Source organism: Mustelus asterias, chromosome 9, assembly GCF_964213995.1.
Source record: "Mustelus asterias chromosome 9, sMusAst1.hap1.1, whole genome shotgun sequence".
Taxonomy (NCBI): Eukaryota; Metazoa; Chordata; class Chondrichthyes; order Carcharhiniformes; family Triakidae; genus Mustelus; species Mustelus asterias.
Window position 1 is genome coordinate 20,054,711 of NC_135809.1, and position 17,859 is coordinate 20,072,569.

Genomic DNA, 17,859 nt, shown 5'->3' on the forward strand with positions numbered 1-17,859 from the left:
ATCCTTACATATATACCCACTAATCCCTCTAACCTACGCATCTCAGGACAATAGGGGCAATTTTTAGCATGGCCAATCAACCTAACCCGCACATCTTTGGACTGTGGGAGGAAACCGGAGCACCCGGAGGAAACCCACGCAGACAGTGACCCAAACCGGGAATCGAACCCAGATCCCTGGAGCTGTGAAGCAGCAGTGCTAACCACTGTGCTACCGTGCCGCCCAATCTTCTTCACTATTATGAAAATACAGTTTACGTATTGATTTAAACTATGAGATGCTGCACAGTATGTAATATCTGGTGCATCACTCTTGGACCAGTGTTTGTTGGTAAAATAATGGTGGATTTAAAGGGCAAGACATTATTGTATAAACTGTCAGTTTGCGTTGACAGAGGTACCCATGGATTTGCCCAAATGCCATGCACGTGGCATTATCAGGGTAACCTTCCACTCATCCCACTCCAAACATGCAATCTCCGCACTATCCCAACCAGCCGAAAGTGTGGCCAAGCCCCCTCCCCTCATTACTTAAATCAGATATCAACACTTGATTGAACTGCACTGTGCAGAAAACATGCATGAATTCCTCCATCTCTCGGACTGTTTCCACCAATCCCCGTCACTGGAGGGAAATGTGCACGGCCGACCCACATTTCAGAAGAAATTCAATCTTACTGAAGACAGATTTAGCAATCTCCACTATTTACTGAAAAAGTAGTCCATCCACTTCCATTTCCTCCACACCCTCTCTGGAAGGCAAAATCAACATTTTCCAGCAGCCACAACCATCTCCACCCATACATTTCACCCCTCTGCCTGCCTTCCACTCCCCACACAGGGGAGGTAAATTCAGTCTTTCGCCCACACTGAGAACAAATTTATCCAATTAGAAACAAATGAGGTTTTCCCACCCTCAATCACGGAGCAAAAACTTAGCTTTCTACTTTCCCACACAAAAACAAAATAAATCTCTCCTGTCATACTAAATTAATTGCCCTATAAGTGTCAGGGGGAAAGCAGGGTAAATATGTGGGGTTACAGGCATAGGGGCTAGGTGGGATTGTGGTCGGTGCAGACTCAATGGGCTGAATGGCCTCCTTCTGCACTGTGGGATTCTATGATTCATACGGACCTATCATCTCCAACCTTTCTCAGCTTCTGTGCAGGTTTAATTTTATTTAAAACTTAAGTTTATGAACATCTCAGACACAAGATCATGGCGGCCATCTAAGTTCAGTTTCTCTAAACATCAACCATGGCTTCTATCAGCCACGGACTTGACCAGTTCTTCAAACCCAATCCAGTGGCATTTTGCAGCACCTGCCCTGACATGGCTGGTGCTTTTGTTCAACTCTACAATAAATTAAGACGAGGAACTTAATTTGTGCTTTTTAAAAAATTTATATTTCTGCTCATGTGCAATTGCTTGCATTTTCTATTTTATTAAATGCATAAAGTTTTTTAAAAATCAAGCAAGCACCTCGGCCCCAGTCCCCAGGCCACTCATGAGGAGGCAGAGGAAGCATCTGTGGAAGGCCAGTCACCTGCACCATCCAGCAGCGCAGATAAACGCACCTTTGGGAGTCCTATAAGTGGCTCAGGGACACAATCCGGTGATCACCTCCACAGAAGGCAGAGGTCATTCGGAGGACTGGAGACAAGGTTGAGTCAATGATGAGTCTTTGGAATCTGCCCTAAGAGACTTGCTGGAGATCAAAGACAGTCAGAGGAACATCAGGCAGTTATCAGAGCTGTCAACATACAGGAACGAAGGATGCTGCAGTCTGTCCATGTTCTGTCTAATGTTGTGGCTCCAGCAGATGAGTGCACCGAAGTTTCCATACAAAGGGTGGAGGCCTCCCTCGGAGACCCAGGTCCAGCAGTTTCTGCTGGATTTACACTCGGATCTTCACACCATCGCTCCAGACGTACATTCCAGCAGTGGTTAGGCGAGAAGGGGACAGGACATCTCGACCTTCTTCCAGGTACTCCTCCTCTTCAATGAGTCAGGGAGGGGCCCATGCGTACCCAAAAAGAAGTTTTGAATGCACAATGGTGGTATGGTTGTTCATTCGCTATATATAATCTGCAGTATTGCAAATATATTTCACATTTTTGCCGCTCCAAGTCTGAGGCATTGAATGGCTAGTTGATATGATGCAAGGTCTCACATTCATTCAAGAGCACAGAGTGAGCCTTGCAATCTCCACACACATACATTTGTCCCTCAGTTCCATTAAGTCTCACTCAATTTCACTATAGTGAAAAAGGCACTCTTTATTTGAAAATAGAATAATACACATCCAACCCTTGCATCACAGGCCAACATTACTTGACTTGGCGGCATGGTGGTCACTGTCTGTGTGGAGTTTGCACATTCTCCCCATTGTCTCTGTGTGTTTCCTCCGGCTGCTCCGGTTCCCTCCCACACTCCAAAGATGTGCAGGTTAGATGGTTTGGCCATGTTAAATTGGCCTTTAGTCGCAGGGGACGAGTAGGGTAAATATGTGGGGTTACGGGAATAGTACCTAGGTGGGATTGTTGTCGATGGCTCGATGGGCCAAATGGCCTTCTTCTGCACTGTTTCTGTGACCCCATGAGAATTGTTCATCAAGGTTAATAATTAGCCTGATGCTGTTGCACTAAAGTCTGTAGTTTGTGGATGTTATAAGTATCTGTTGCGACCAGCATTAGGGTTTTTTCACCCAAGTGCACTTTGCAATGGCATTCATTTTATGACCGAGAGTTTTCGGACAAGTAATGTTCATTGTTGAGCATCAAACACTTTTATGCCTCCCTGCAGCATTTTTCCGTCTCCACGTTTAAGGCTGAATGTTATTCTTTTATTAGTTTCCACTCATCATACACATTGACACTGAACGATGGAAGTTGGTTCCACTCAGTGAAGTTGAAATATCTGCTTGAGCGGAATGTGTGTGTGTGATGTCAGAGGTGTGTGATCACCCTGATGAACCTGTCGACTTACCTGTGGGGATCTGAATTGCTGTCTGGTGGTATTACTCGTAACCCCTCTGTGAAGTCACAGAACACAGATTTATAGAAGCGGATTGAACATAGGAACATAGGAACCCTACAGTACAGAAAGAGGCCATTCAGCCCATCGAGTCTGCACCGAACACAATCCCACCCAGGCCGTACCCCCATATCCCTACATATATACCCACTAATCCCTCTAACCTATGCATCTCAGGACACCAAGGGCAATTTTTAGCATGACCAATCAACCTAACCCGCACATCTTTGGACTGTGGGAGGAAACCGGAGCACCCGGAGGAAACCCACGCAGACACGAGGAGAATGTGCAAACTCCACACAGACAGTGGCCCAAGCCAGGAATCGAACCCAGGTCCCTGGAGCTGTGAAGCAGCAGTGCTAACCACTGTGCTACCGTGCCACCCACGTGGTCTTGGTGAGATGGGCAATGTCAAGCACTGTAATGGTATGAAAGTGATGCACTGGCACATCTCCTGAGCGCTCATCAGGATATATGAAGGGAATAAGTTATTACAGACTGCTGTGTCAAAACCGACTGGGCCATGGTTCTCCCAAAATCCAAGATCATGCAGTATGTAGACGAGGCAGGCTTCCAACAAATGTAGAGTAATGAGTATGCAGCGATAATCAAACAATGGCCCTGCTAAATCACTCTGAGAAGACATTGTTAACATAACTCACATCTTCAGATCATGCTGTTGAGTAACAGATCACTGCATCCTGATGTCCGATGGCATCTTGGGGCTCAGTATCAAGACATAGTCTCTGCATTAATCATGCCTGAGAGCTGGCAATTGGAGAGATGAGGCTATCTGGATATAGCTCCATCTTGAGATGGTCAAGTACTAACCATTAACAAATGTTTTGCATCTTATAGCCATTTTGCTAAGCTGCTGTCATCATAGAAACCCTAGAAACCCGACAGTGCAGAAGGAGGCCGTTCGGCCCATCGAGCCTGCACCGACCACAATCCCACCCAGGCCCTACCCCCACATATTTACCCGCTAATCCCTCTAACCTACGCATCCCAGGACACTAAGGGGCAATTTTTAACCTGGCCAATCAACCTAACCCGCACATCTTTGGACTGTGGGAGGAAACCGGAGCACCCAGAGGAAACCCACGCAGACACGAGGAGAATGCGCAAACTCCACACAGACAGTGACCCAAGCCGGGAATCGAATCCAGGTCCCTGGAGCTGTGAAGCAGCAGTGCTAAGCACTGTGCTACCGTGCTGCCCCACACTGTCACACTGGTATGAGTGAATCCATGTGTGCAATAGCATTTAATGGCCACTGACGTGTTACCACCACAATTGAAAGGACTGCACAATGTGTAATTGCTTAAGAAAGTGTGCGGGTGAATGTTTATCACATTCCACAGCAGCCACATGGTTCCTACACTACCATGCCTTCCAAGGGTGACGTCACCTTTAGGGTTGGAGGTAACTTCTGCTTCCGTAGTGATTGTGAGATTGAGGACCTTTCGTGATATGTTGAAGATGACAATGAAGGAGCGGGGGTGCAGAGAAGATTCACCAGGATGCTGCCTGGGATGGGACATTTAAGTTACGAAGAGAAGTTGCGTAGGCTTGGTTTGTCTTCGGCGGAGCAGAGAAGACTGGGGGGCAACCTGATCGAGGTGTACAAGATTATGAGAGACATGGACAGAGTGGATAAGGAGCAATCTTTAGTTGAAGGGTCAATCACGAGGGGACATAGGTTCAAGGTGAAGGGCAGGAGGTTTGGGGGGAATGAGAGGAAAAACTTTGTTACCACCCTCTGGGTAAAAGTCTGGAATGCGCTGCCTGGGAAGGTGGTAGAGGCTGGTTACCTCAAATCCTTTAAAAAGTACCTGGATGAGCACTTGGCACATCATAACATTCAGGGCATTAGGAAGGCAAATGCAATGTTAGCATTCACGTCGAGAGGGCTAAAATACAAAAGCAGGGATGTACTTCTGAGGCTGTATAAGGCTCTGGTCAGACTCCATTTGGAGTGCTGTGAGCAGTTTTGGGCCCCGTATCTAAGGAAGGATGTGTTGGCCTTGGAAAGGGTCCAGTGGAGGTTCACAAGAATGATCCCTGGAATAAAGATCTTGTCGCATGAGGAACGGTTGAGGACTCTGGGTCTGTACTTGTTGGAGTTTAGAAGGATGAGGGGGATCTTATTGAAACTTACAGGATACTGCAGAGCCTGGATCGAGTGGACGTGGAGAGGATGTTTCCACTAGTAGGAAAAACTAGAACCAGAGGGGAAAACCTCAGGCTTAAGGGACGATCTTTTAAAATAGAGATGAGAAGGAATTTCTTCAACCAGAGAGTGGTGAATCTCCGGAACTCTTTGCCGCAGAAAGCTGTGGAGGCCAGGTCATTGAGTGTCTTTAAGACAGAGATAGATAGGTTCTTGATTAATAAGGGGATCAGGGGTTATGGGGAAAAGGCAGGAGAATGGGGATGAGAAAAATATCAGCCATGATTGAATGATGGAGCAGACTTGATGGGCCAAGTGGATTAATTCTGCTCCTATGTCTTATGGTCTTACGGCTTTGGGCTAAGTGCTGGCAGATGGGATTAGGTGGGAGTTCAGGTATTTCTAATGTGTAGGTGTGGACTTGATGAAGGGCCTTTTCTGTGCTGTGTGATTCTCTGAAAGTGTTGTTGTGTCCCCTCAATTGAGGCATGAAGAGAACATTTGCTTTCACCTTATTCCTCTTGAAACCTAGTAGTTATGAAGTTGTCATGGGCACATTTATCACATTATGCCCATGTCACAATGCCAGCTGATGTTACTAGTGGAAGTCAGGTCCCAGAATAGAACCCTGTCTCGATATACCATAACCTTAATTTTTCATCTAGAGACATGGATGACAGAGTCACAGGACTGCCAATTAACTTATAATAAAAGAATAAAACATTTAATAAACATGAAAAGATTGAATATAATACAATGTTCCTTCACCCCACCTATATCTTCACAGATGCACACGACTTTTAATGACACAAGTCACAAAATATATCTTATACTATATGTTCTCGGTAAGTAAACAGTCCATATAAACCAACACACCAATTGTGGTCAGAGACACCAACACTCTGAAACCAAGTAACCAAGTGGCAGATATCACTCAATTTAACTTCTGTGGACTTCTCATAAAATCCCCCAGATACTCGTCATGCTGTGAATCAACCAGTCTCACTGGAATTCTGACCTCCACATGGGTGTTTCCAAACTCCATTCTGAAAGAACACACTGAAATTTTTTCCCACGTGATGCTTTCTGTCAGATGTGTTCACCAAGGTTCCACTTCCAGGATTTCAATCTCCCATTTCAATATTCCTTTGCCCTGAGTTGCCATGTGCATTCAAGCTTCCACAGAATCTCTCAAGTGCCCGGCCACGCCAATCGAACACCACTGCTTCACAGGCTGTATTACAGCATCACCAACCTTAGGATTACTTCAGACGTCTGGCTTCTCGCTCGTCATCTTTATCAGGTCTGCACATTTCAGCTCTGTCTTTAACTGGAACATCTCTCTGCTCCTATCTTTAAATTCAGTGAAAAGTAACTTGTTCAGATTCCAGTCTGTTGTCTCTTTTGACTTCAGTCTGTTAAGGCCCAGACGAGAAACTCCAAGGTATATTATGCAGTTAGCCTAAACCTCAACTTTTGCATTTGATTTTGGCATTCGGGTGAGCATAAGGTGTTTCACCCCAGGTATGATTCAAGTGGTCCATTAGGAAGCCTTTATCAAAACAAACTTTAATTAAAAACAAAGTTAGAATATAACAAAAAGAATTAGCATAACTTTTACTAATTAAAATACTTAGAGATGGCAAAGTGCGATCGATCCTTAACAATTAGCTATATCTATTGTTCCAATTTAAAGCAATACCTCATAGACATACACCCTTCTTCAGGGTTAGTTAGCACAAAAACAAGAATGCTCACTTGATGCTGGATTTTCACCTTTTTAACACTTCTGGACAAATAGCCATGCAGCAATTTTCAAAGAAGCTTATTCCTCAAAACAGCAAAACCTCAGAGAAGCAAACCCATCCTCCAGCAGTTCCCAGTCTTCAGACCCGAGAGACAGAGAAGGATACCTCTCTCTCTCTGCAGCTTCCATGGCAGCAACACTTAGAGAAAGATCCACTCTCATATTCTCCAAAAAAGAGACTGATCTCCTGACAGATTCCAGTCTCCAACTTCAGAGAAGGAAAAAGAGAGGCACTGCCCTCTCTCTCTCAACTCAAAAATAAGCATTTGAACTTGAATATTTTCTGAAAGCCCAGTTTCCCTGTCACATGACCATACCTGCCAATCAACCCAATCAAGCCCCAGTATGCAAAATCCCAGGGGAAAACAGAAAAACAGCATTAGTTCAGATTAAAACCAACATCCTAGCCATTAGAAGCCATTATGCTGTTGCAGCAACAAGACAGGATACCAGACAGAACAGCTCCGAGTGCATATAACTGCTACAACAGATCCTGCACAAGAACATGGCTCAAATACATTTCTCACAAAAGAACATAAGAATCGGAGCGGTAGTAGACTATTTGGACACTTGGGCCTGCTCCGCCATTCAATTAGATCATGGCTGATCTTTTTAATGGACTCAGCTCCACTTACCCGCCCGCTCACCATGGCCTTAATTCCCTTACTGTTCAAAAATCTATCTATCTTTGTCTTGAAAACATTCAACAAGGTAGCCTCAACTGCTTCACTGGGCAGGGAATTCCACAGATTCATAATCCTTCGGGTGAAGAAGTTCCCCCTCAACTCAGTCCTAAATCCGCTCCCCCTTATTTTGAGGCTATGCCCCCTAGTTCTGGTTTCACCTGCCTGCTTCTATCTTATCTATTCCCTTCATAATTTTTTATGTTTCTATAGATCCCTTCTAAATTCAAATGAGTACAGTCCCAGTCTACTTAGTCTTTCCTTATAAACCAACACTCTCAACACCAGAATAAACTTAGTGAATCTCCTCTGCACCCTTTCCAGTGCCAGTATAGATACAAACGTGGCTCCCGGCACAGTTCGGCAGGAAACTAGACTTCCACTTAAACCCACCAAGTTAGGAGAACAAAATTCTAAACTAATTCCTCACCAGCAGGAAACTGGCTTTATCCATTGTGCCAAATTTAGTGCCCCCAAGTGCCATGATTCAACCCCCCCGCCCCCCCCACATTGGCGGGAGTGGGAAATTCTGCCCTCAGATGTGGGAAATCCTCCAGATTTCATCAAACACTATCCACAGAACTGATCAAAATTTTCTGCACAGTTGTGTTGTCTTTTGATCAAAACACTTTCCCACATTTTAATATTTCTATTGTTACATTCATTGATGGGTTTATTTCAGCAGTGCTAGGACGGTAACCTAAGGGAATGGGGGTCGAAATTTCCAGAGCCAAGTGCGAACATTCTCAATCGCCCTAGGCTTTTTCACTGATTAAGAAGGATAAGCTCCAGAATAACATTCTTTATATGTTTACCACTTAAGGACAACTATAACTGGGATAACACGCACACAGGCATCCACGTTTTTATTGCGCAAAGTTAGTTGTAGACTTTTTGTTGGCAATAAACGAAATGCAGAATAAGGCAATTCTATCCATATGGTTCATATAAACTTTTGAAATGAACAATTCTGGTGTTAAGTTTTAAATTGGTGCAAAATTACCCATAATGGGGAGATGACAAATGCCTGAAGGTTTGCATTTAAATCTCATGATAGTATTGTAGCACTGATTTGGATTACTTAGTTCAGAGTTCCATTTACTGAACCAGATGTTTTGCCGTACAAAATCAAAGCTTTCCCAGTGGCTTTGTACATTGAACAGCTCAGCCATTAAGACAACGAGGGCTCCAGCTTGATTCCCAGTCTGTACTGAGTTAGCTGATTTCAGCCAGATGATGATAGAGGCACTATATTGGCCTCAGGACCTGTGGTTTCAAGAGGGGAAAGTCAGCCAGGGTTTTGACTTCTGATCGCAATTGGGGAATCCCTGCTGAGAATTCGCACGTGGATATATGATTGAAAGAGAATCAGGATCACTTGTGATACTTTCCATCATTAAGTAGCCTCACACAGCAATAGTGGTCTCTCAGATGAAATACCAGGTTTCAACTCTCACCACATAACCAACAAGCGGCGAATGCCTTCAAGAGATGATAAGAGGAGAAACAGCCAGGAGATGCATAATTTGTCCTCAATCTAGTGAAACTTGATCACGATCCTCTATTACAATAAGCATTTTTCTTAATTCCCTTAAGATTTCCGACAGTCTGCTTTGATCAAGAGCAGCTGCAGGAAAATGGTGACACAACATACTGGATTGTAAAAGACTGCACATTGGGAGTGGTACAGCCCACACCTTTGATTTCCCACTCTAGTCTCAAAGTTGCTCTCATGCAGAGGCCAAATATGCCTCCGTGAAGACGGAAGGTAACAAAGAGCAAATCAAAGGATCAGTCTCATAAATCTACTCACAGATAGAGTCACAGAAGTTTACAACATGTAAACAGGCCCTTCGGCCCAACTTTTCCATGCCGCCCATTTTTTAAAACCCACTAAGGTAGTCTCAAGTGCCCGCATTTGGCCCATATCCCTCCATACCCATCTTACCCATGTAACTGGTTATACTGCAGCAAACTTGTAACCAGGTGTCATCCTGGTAAAGCGTGCAGCAAAACGAAGCTTAAAGGGACAATAATGTTTTCAAGAAATACATGATGGAAAAGAATGCCCCATTAAAACAACTCATTTATAATACTGCTAAGATTCACCAACAATCAAAAATAAAAAGTACCTGCTGAAGGGAAGTCCAAATCCCTGACTGCAGTATCACTTCAGGACTCAGAGGAGGTAGTCGGTTGACAATAGTATTCCTAAGTCTGATTTGTTGGTTCACTTTCTTCGTCTTGTTTACTCTACTAATTTTGGACCAAGGAGTACACATCTTCATCCAATTTAGTCTCTTGTGCTCAATATGATCAGGTAGAGTGAGCCGTGTGGTTAAGAAACTCTTCTCAAAATTAAGATCCACAGGTTCAGTTATTTTGTGAACATCACTCAGATCCTCCTTATGTAAGTTACCATCACTACTATTTAATGCAGATATTCCATCATCTAATGGGTGGCCGGGGTTCCTGTCAGTAGCTGCACATACCTTGTCTATCTGCAGTAAGCTATTGCTCTTTGCTATTGCAATACCGGATCCCACTGCAAATGTATTCTCTGCTGCACTTTCCACTACTACTTCAGCTGGAAGTTCCATTTCCAGTTTTGTACCAGTAGTAATTAGAACTGTAGGTTGCCTGACAACTTTACTGTCATTGATTAAAATGTTGTTTTCCTGTATATTACAAGACAATCCTATAATTTCATTCTGAAGAACACACATATTTTCTGAACTGTTATCACATTGTTTAGCATCTTTATTTTTATTTGAGTTTGAATTAACACTCCTTTCTTCATTTAGCTGTGGTTCACATTCTTTCTCAATTTTTGACTTTTGCCTTTGCTTTAAGGTCACCTTTTTCTTTTCTTCTTCTAATAACTTTCTTTCCTCTGCCTTTTTCTGCTCTGCTTCTTGTTGCATTTCTTCCTTTTTCTTTCTCTGTAGCTCTTTTCTTTTTATCTCTTCTTCCTCCAATTTTAGTTGTCTCTCCTTTTCTAATCTTTGCCGTTCCTGCTCCTTTTTCTTCTCATATTCAATCTGTCTTTGTTTCTGTTCTTCCCTTTGTAATCGTTTAATTTCATCCTGCTTCCTTCCCTCCTCCTCTTCTTCTCTATGTTTTTGTTCCAATTTTCTTTTAATTTTCTCTTCAAATTCTCTCTTTTCTTGCGCCATTCTTAACTGCAGTTCTTTTTTCCTCTTCCTTTCGTCCTTTCTTTCTTTCAGTATTGGCGCATACTTTTTACGCACCAAATGTGCCCGAAATCTTGCCTGGATTGTTGTTGCTGCTCTGTTTCGCAGCTTTTTCACTCGTGACCTCTCTTTATTCTGCTGTTCTTCAAACATTCTTCGCTCCTCGTCCATTTTAATTTGCATTGATTGTATTAAGGCCTAAAAATTTAAATCAAGAAAATATAACTATATACATGTTTTACTCATAAATTAAAACAAAAATGACAGTTTTGAACAATCTTCAATGCAATATCAAGGTTTTATTATTTTTTCATGGTAGCTATTCAGTAATATACAAATTCAATTGTAAAGTAATCAACATAATGATTTGGAGAAAGCAATATTATGCATTTTAATATGTTTACAATGTAATTAATCAATTCCCTCATTTAACTTTAATGATATTTTCCCTTGACATAGACGCCAAATATGTTTCCTCATTTGAAAGGACATTTTAGTCTCAGGTCAAGAGCCACAAAGATATTATGGTGAATGGTAGATAAACACCTCGCACATTGAAAGCTCAATTATAATTGGCTGGCCATGGAGGATATTATCTTGTGGTGGATGCAGAAGGGGTAGAAGGGTATGGGTAGTAACTGATACAAGGAAGTAGATGAGGAAGATGTCAAGGGTCAAGATTCTGACAATAAGTGTGGATTAACAATCCTGAGTTTTGAGACATATTAAAATCACCGAGGATGATTTTTGCATTTTTAAAAATATGGTTAATGATAGTATCGTAAGATTTCTGATTATGTTTGAACTGGGATCACATAACAAACACAAAGTACATTATTTTTCTCTGTCGCTAACATAGGTCACAAAGACGAGGCCCTCACCTCGTGTTGCTTCAACTCTCGTTCCAAAGCATCCTGTTCTTGTCTAATTTTCTTTTCTAGTTTAGCCTGTTTTTTCTGAACAAAGCATACAAGATTATAATCTACCTAAACAAAGTTGTTAACAATTAACATTAAGCATGTTCATTATTCACCTAGAAATATTAAACAGAGAAAATCTGCATAAACACATTTATGTCATGACCAGAAGAATAACTTAATCTCAATCTCAGAAAAACAGTGCTTTGACCTCAATAAAGTGCAGTCAAATTCTGGGCAGTTTTACACTTTTGATTTGTACTCAGCAAGAAGGAAGTTGGAAAAGGTCAGACACATTTCAGATATGATCCTTAACTGTCACAGAAGAAATGTCTGGGATGGATTCAAACTTAAACCCTCAAGATGAAAGGAATACATACAACCCCATTTCATCATCTAGTTATTTTCTCATTTGAACATAGGATTGTTAGATTAGTAACAAATTAAAAACAAAAAAAATAGGTACAAGCATTCTCAGAAGTACATAGTACAGTTCTATAATAGGTGACATTGCATAAGCTAATTTCACTGTCAGCACTAAAAGACAATTGCAAAGTTAAATATAACTGCAGCTAGGTAAAAACAAATCAATAAACCAGAATGAGCTTATAAATCATAACTTAGTATTAATTAATTTCAAAATATAGGTGGGCTAAATAAATAAACAAGGTCATTTTTAAAATTAAATTTATGGGATGGGCGCATCGCTGGCAAGGCCAGCTGCAGTCCATTTGGTGCGAGTGCAACCACAGTGCTCCTAGGGAGGGAGTTCTAGAATTTTAACCCAGCGACAGTGAAGGAAAGGTGATATATTCCCAGGTCAGGCTGGCATGCGACTTGGGGGAGAACTTGCAGGTTGTGGTGTTCCAATGTGTCTACTGCCCTTGTTCTCCTGTTGGTCGAGATCGCAGGTTTGGAAGGTGCTGTCTAAGAAGCCTTGGCAAGTTCCTTCAGTGCATCTTGTGGATGGTATACACTGCTGCTGTTGGGTGCCAGTAGTGGAGAGTGTTCATGTTTAAAGTGGATGGGATGCCAATCTGACAGGTGCTTTATTCTAAATTATGTCAAGTTTCATGAGTGTTGTTGGAGCTGCACACATTAAGACAAGCAGAGTATTCCATTACACCCCTGACTTGTGCCTTGTATTTACAAGCTGTTCCAGTTAAGTTTTTTGTCAGTGATATGTTCAAGATGTTGATGGTGAGGATCCGATGCTGCTAATGCCAATGGGAGGAGATTGCACTTTTATGTTGGAGGCAATCATTGCTGCCACTTGTGAGGAATGCTCATTATTTGCCACTTACCAGCCCAAGTCTGAATGTTGTCCAAGTGCTGCAACATGCAGGCACGAACTATTTCATTGTTTGAGGGGTTGCAAATGGTACTGAATAGGTTCTGCTATGAAAGTAGCACGATAAATTTGCGACTCCCACACTGCAGGTTAAGACACTTGGAAATTGCATCCGTTTAAACTCACAACTATTTTCAAATGGCCAAACAGTTTCATCTTCATGCCTGTGTGATTTGTGTCCTGCCTCCTTTCCCCAACCGGTGAAAGTGGCATTAGCTGGAATTGGGGGCAGGACTTCCACATCCAGGTCCCGTCCACCATTTTGAAAGGTCTTCGAAAATCTGGCCCCATTTGTTACATCAGACCAGATTTTGCACTCAGCGACAAAACAATGGTGTTTGCTGCTGTCCTCAAAAAAAACTGCCCACAAAGGTCGAGATGTACCTGTGGCCTGTGTTTTCCCTTCCCTGATGGCAATTTAATTCTGATGTCAAGTCAAGGAGATCTTGGTGTGCAGCAGCAGGTAAGCAGTCAATCACGTTGAAGTATTCACACACAGCTGAACGTGAAGTTAAAAGCATTGGATACCTTCACTCTTAATTGATATTTTCAGATTGAAACCAAATGATTGTGACTGAACTAAAATAAAGACAATTTTTTTAAATATGTGGAATTCATTATTATGGAGGAATTGGACAACCCACAAATATAAAATTAGAGTCTCAGGACCAGTAAGCTGTTTTGTAGCAATGATGAAGTTAGTTCAAAACTTAAAAATCCTTAATCCTCAAGGTGTAACTTTTATGAGTGTTTTTGGTGAGACCAACAGGATAAGAGTGGAAATTTTCAGCCATTCAATTGACTTCCCGCTGACTGCTGCATTTAGGAGAAGCGTACTTACGAGAAGCATAAAATCACTGACAGCAACTTCTGGATTTCTGCATTGTTCTGCACATGGAGATCACCGTCAGTTTCAGTGGAGTAATGACAGTGATGACTGGTAAATTCACTATCATTACCACTGCAAAATGCTGGTCATATTCAATTCTGCTCTACCAACATCATCTAAACCCACACGGATCAAATCTTCAACATGCCTGGAGTGTACAGCTCAGCTATTCACTGGTTAAATGTGGTGAGTTATCAGATCAGCAAAATTAATAACCCTGAGAGTATGAGCATGTCTAGAAAAACTTACATCTGCCTGAGCTGACTGGCCTTAATGTAATAAAAAAGCTACTTTCCACTGTGACTGTGCATTAAACCGGCAAAATTTACTTGTGATCCTTACTGTTAGCTGCTGGTAACATTTCTACCCTTGCTTAAAAGAATATTACTTCACACAAACCTGGTCCTCCACAAGTCCAGTTGCTGTCCTATCCTGCCTTGTATATTCTTTGCAAGTGCACTTCAGTAGCCAAAAATAGGTTAATGTTACAATTCAGTCACAGTAGTGCAAACCACACAACTCTCCACAGAAAACTAATAATAGCTTGTGTAAGCAACTGTTTCAGACTTTGGAAGTATAACTGTTATAGACAGGTCCTCACTTTATAAGAGGTAATCATAAATCCAGTTTCTAAATTACAACTAAACTAAAAGCTAACAAGCTTTCACCAATCCTGCTCGTTGTCTCCCCTTTCTCAATTCCCTTTTCCTCCCCATTGTATCTCCATTATGTTTATTGTTTTAACTTTATTTCTATTAATTTCACATCATTCCTTTTTTCCTTTAAAAAAAATGTACGTGTTTAAAATAGTTCCTGACTCTTTATCCAATGACTACTGGAATCCACCATTGGAGCCATGATTCACATTTTAAAAAATTGCTCTCAGAGACTGGAAGGTAGTTGCAAAAATTGTTTTTCCTCCCGACATACTGTTGTCACCCCATCAAACTCGGTCTAATTCTTACCTGCCTTTCCTCTGCCAGTCTCTCCAATTTTTCTTCAAATTGTTGCTGTCTACTCTTAGCCCTTTCCTCTTCCTCCATTGCTAACTCTTTCTCTCGTTTTTGCTGTTCCATCAGCTCCGCCAACTTTGCTTTATGCAGCTCTTTTTGCTCTATTTCCCACTGCTTCAGTGATAGCTGACATCGCTCCTCCACCTCTCTGCAAGCACGGGTTATAGCTTCTTCATGGTCTAAATCAAAATAAATGAATACATATCAGAACGTGGGTTTTTATCCTGCTCCATTATGCAAACACAGAAATCTAATTTGCAGCCAATTCACTTCTGAAAAATCATATTTTCACAACATAAATGGACAAATTTAGTTGAAGGCATTTAGTAAATTTGATCTCATTTTCCTATCAACACAATACTTATTTCTACACCTAAAATTAAAATAAATGCATCACTAGAAATGAGTAATAGAAAACAAAAATGCAGGAAAGTCACAGCAGGCCTGCCTATCCATGAGAAAAGATGAGTCGTCATTTTAAGTGCAGATTCTCGTCAGATCGAGAAATTTGTGGTTAACTTGGACTGAACAAACTAAAATTGAAGGAGGTTGAAAAAAATAGGCACTGCACCTTCCCCACCCACCAGTGATATAGGAAGGCCAGCAATGTGTGCAGCCAGAGCCAGGAGGTGACAGAGACACCAAAGAGCAGCAGGAAGGAAGAAAAATTACCTTGAGCAAAGGGTTACCGTCCCAAAGACGTTTTCTCAAAACTACTGAGAGGCAACGTAGAGCAAAAGCTCCGAATTTCAAGAGAAAATTTAAGAGACATTTATGCGACAATAGAGAAAGATCTCCTAGCATGATCCATCGATCCCCATGCCCTGACTTTGCACTCAAGTTTAATGTGGCCCTCAATTTCATAGAAGACAGCTCCTTCCAGGAGTCTACAGCAGACCCCTGTGCCCTCTCTCAAAGAGCTGACCACCAGGCATCATCTCTGACAGCATTCTAAATTTTTGTCCTGTCAGACTACGATACTCTAAAATTCTGACTGCAGGGATTATAGTAATCCCACAAACTGTAAAAATACTAGGAGATATCGGAATAGATTAGGAATATTTTGATCCATTTGCAGTGCTTCAAAAAGGATTTAGGTATTTTCAGGCAGTACTATTTGAGTAATAATTCCTCACAATTTAAGTGCCACTTAGGTAACACATTTACAACATTATAATTTACCTGAAATTGTCTCATCCCCAAGAGATGGATTAGTTATCTCCACTTGAAAACTGGGATCTATGTTCTGTTGTGGTTCTATGTAAGTCTGTATTCTTTGTTCTTCCTCCTCTATTTGGGCTAGAATCTAAAGAAACCAAACCAAAGTGGTACTTTTTAAATCCAGTGGTTTTGATGTTCTGACGTTCAAACCATTTAAACAGATTTCTAGCATATTAATATTAATATATTAAAAATGTTTTTTTCTTGCAGCATAATCCTACCTCAACCAGAAGCTCTGACTTTGGTGTCGCCTCACCAGTAACACATTTCATTTATTATTTTTACTTCTGTATCCCCCATTGCACTTTTAGGCCACAAACTCCTCTGTCAAAAGTGTGCAATATGACTGGAATATCTTGATGAGCCAAGACAATCCCTGGCTTCTTTTCTTCAGAACCAGCCATCTAGTTAAACCCATCTTCCCTGCCCTCCCTCCGTTTTCATCAGTGCCAAGGCTGATGGATCTTTTTAATGTGCATTCCTGTAAAGACTCACATTCCAATCATTATTCATGTAAATTGAGTTTGTATCTTTGTGCCCTGTTTGTGATCAGAACTCCCACCCACCTGATGAAGGAACAGCCTGTTCCGAAAGCTGGTGGCTTTTGCCACCAAATAAACCTGTTGGACTTTAACCTGGTGTTGTGAGACTTCTTACTGTGTTTACCCCAGTCCAACACCGGCATCTCCACATCAGGATCAGGATTAAGTCCAACTATTCAAATGCTTCTACGGCTCTACACTACACATACACTACATACTACTGCAGCATCTCATATATAACATGCCTTCCTACATTATGACAACAGACCTCTGCATATGGCGAATGGGTCACAATATCAATGGAACACAGCATAAGATTTACCATCTCCATCCAATGACATTAACACAACCATATTGATTAAATAAGCTTAAAATTACATTTTAAAAAATCTATAATATTATTAGATAAAATGCTGGGATTGAATAGGTTATAATGTTCATCAAATGAGCAGCTCAAACCAAATCAATTAAAAATATGCCAACTAATATAAGCACAATATTTAATGGCGCCAAAATGTGAATCATTTACAAAAACAAGAGCCAGTTCTGGTCCAAGTTGACTCCAGTTGAACACAGTACGTAAATATCAAATATTAGAAGCCAAAGCAGTGCTTGCACAGCTTAAATAGTTTGTTGTTCTGTAATTCTCCATTGGAGTTTGTTATTTAAAACATCGTACTCAGTCACCATGCCTCCCCTCCTTTGCCTTTGAAAGGAGGATATGCTGAGAGATAAGATCAGCCATAATCATATTGAATGGCAGAGCAGGCTCAAGGGGCTAAATTGCCTACTCCTGCTCCTAGTTCTTATGTTCTAATGCCGACCTACAGATTTCTTCATTGTTAACAGCACTCTGCGGTCAACAAAATAAAGAGCCAGAATACAGTACTACTTTCCTGCATAGTTTTTCATTCAGCAGCCTAGCCACAAACCAGCAAAACTCATTCAGTTAAAGCAAGGGAGCTTAAATGTCAGTTAAGATTAGAACTCATACTGAAGAATCTCTGGCTTGGAGCCAGACTTGAATTAAAAC

General features: G+C 41.5%; 1 protein-coding gene across 1 annotated transcript in view; it reads right to left on the bottom strand.

The window, feature by feature from the left end:
- The window catches only part of lrriq1 (leucine-rich repeats and IQ motif containing 1), a 147,667-nt gene extending 130,189 nt beyond the window's left edge, over window positions 1-17,478 (bottom strand). The window contains 5 exon segments of the mRNA XM_078221103.1: window positions 9,832-11,091; window positions 11,775-11,849; window positions 15,016-15,242; window positions 16,246-16,369; window positions 17,356-17,478. Of these exon segments, the coding sequence (XP_078077229.1) occupies window positions 9,832-11,091; window positions 11,775-11,849; window positions 15,016-15,242; window positions 16,246-16,369; window positions 17,356-17,478 (1,809 nt within the window).
- Between the last annotated feature and the right edge of the window lie 381 nt (window positions 17,479-17,859).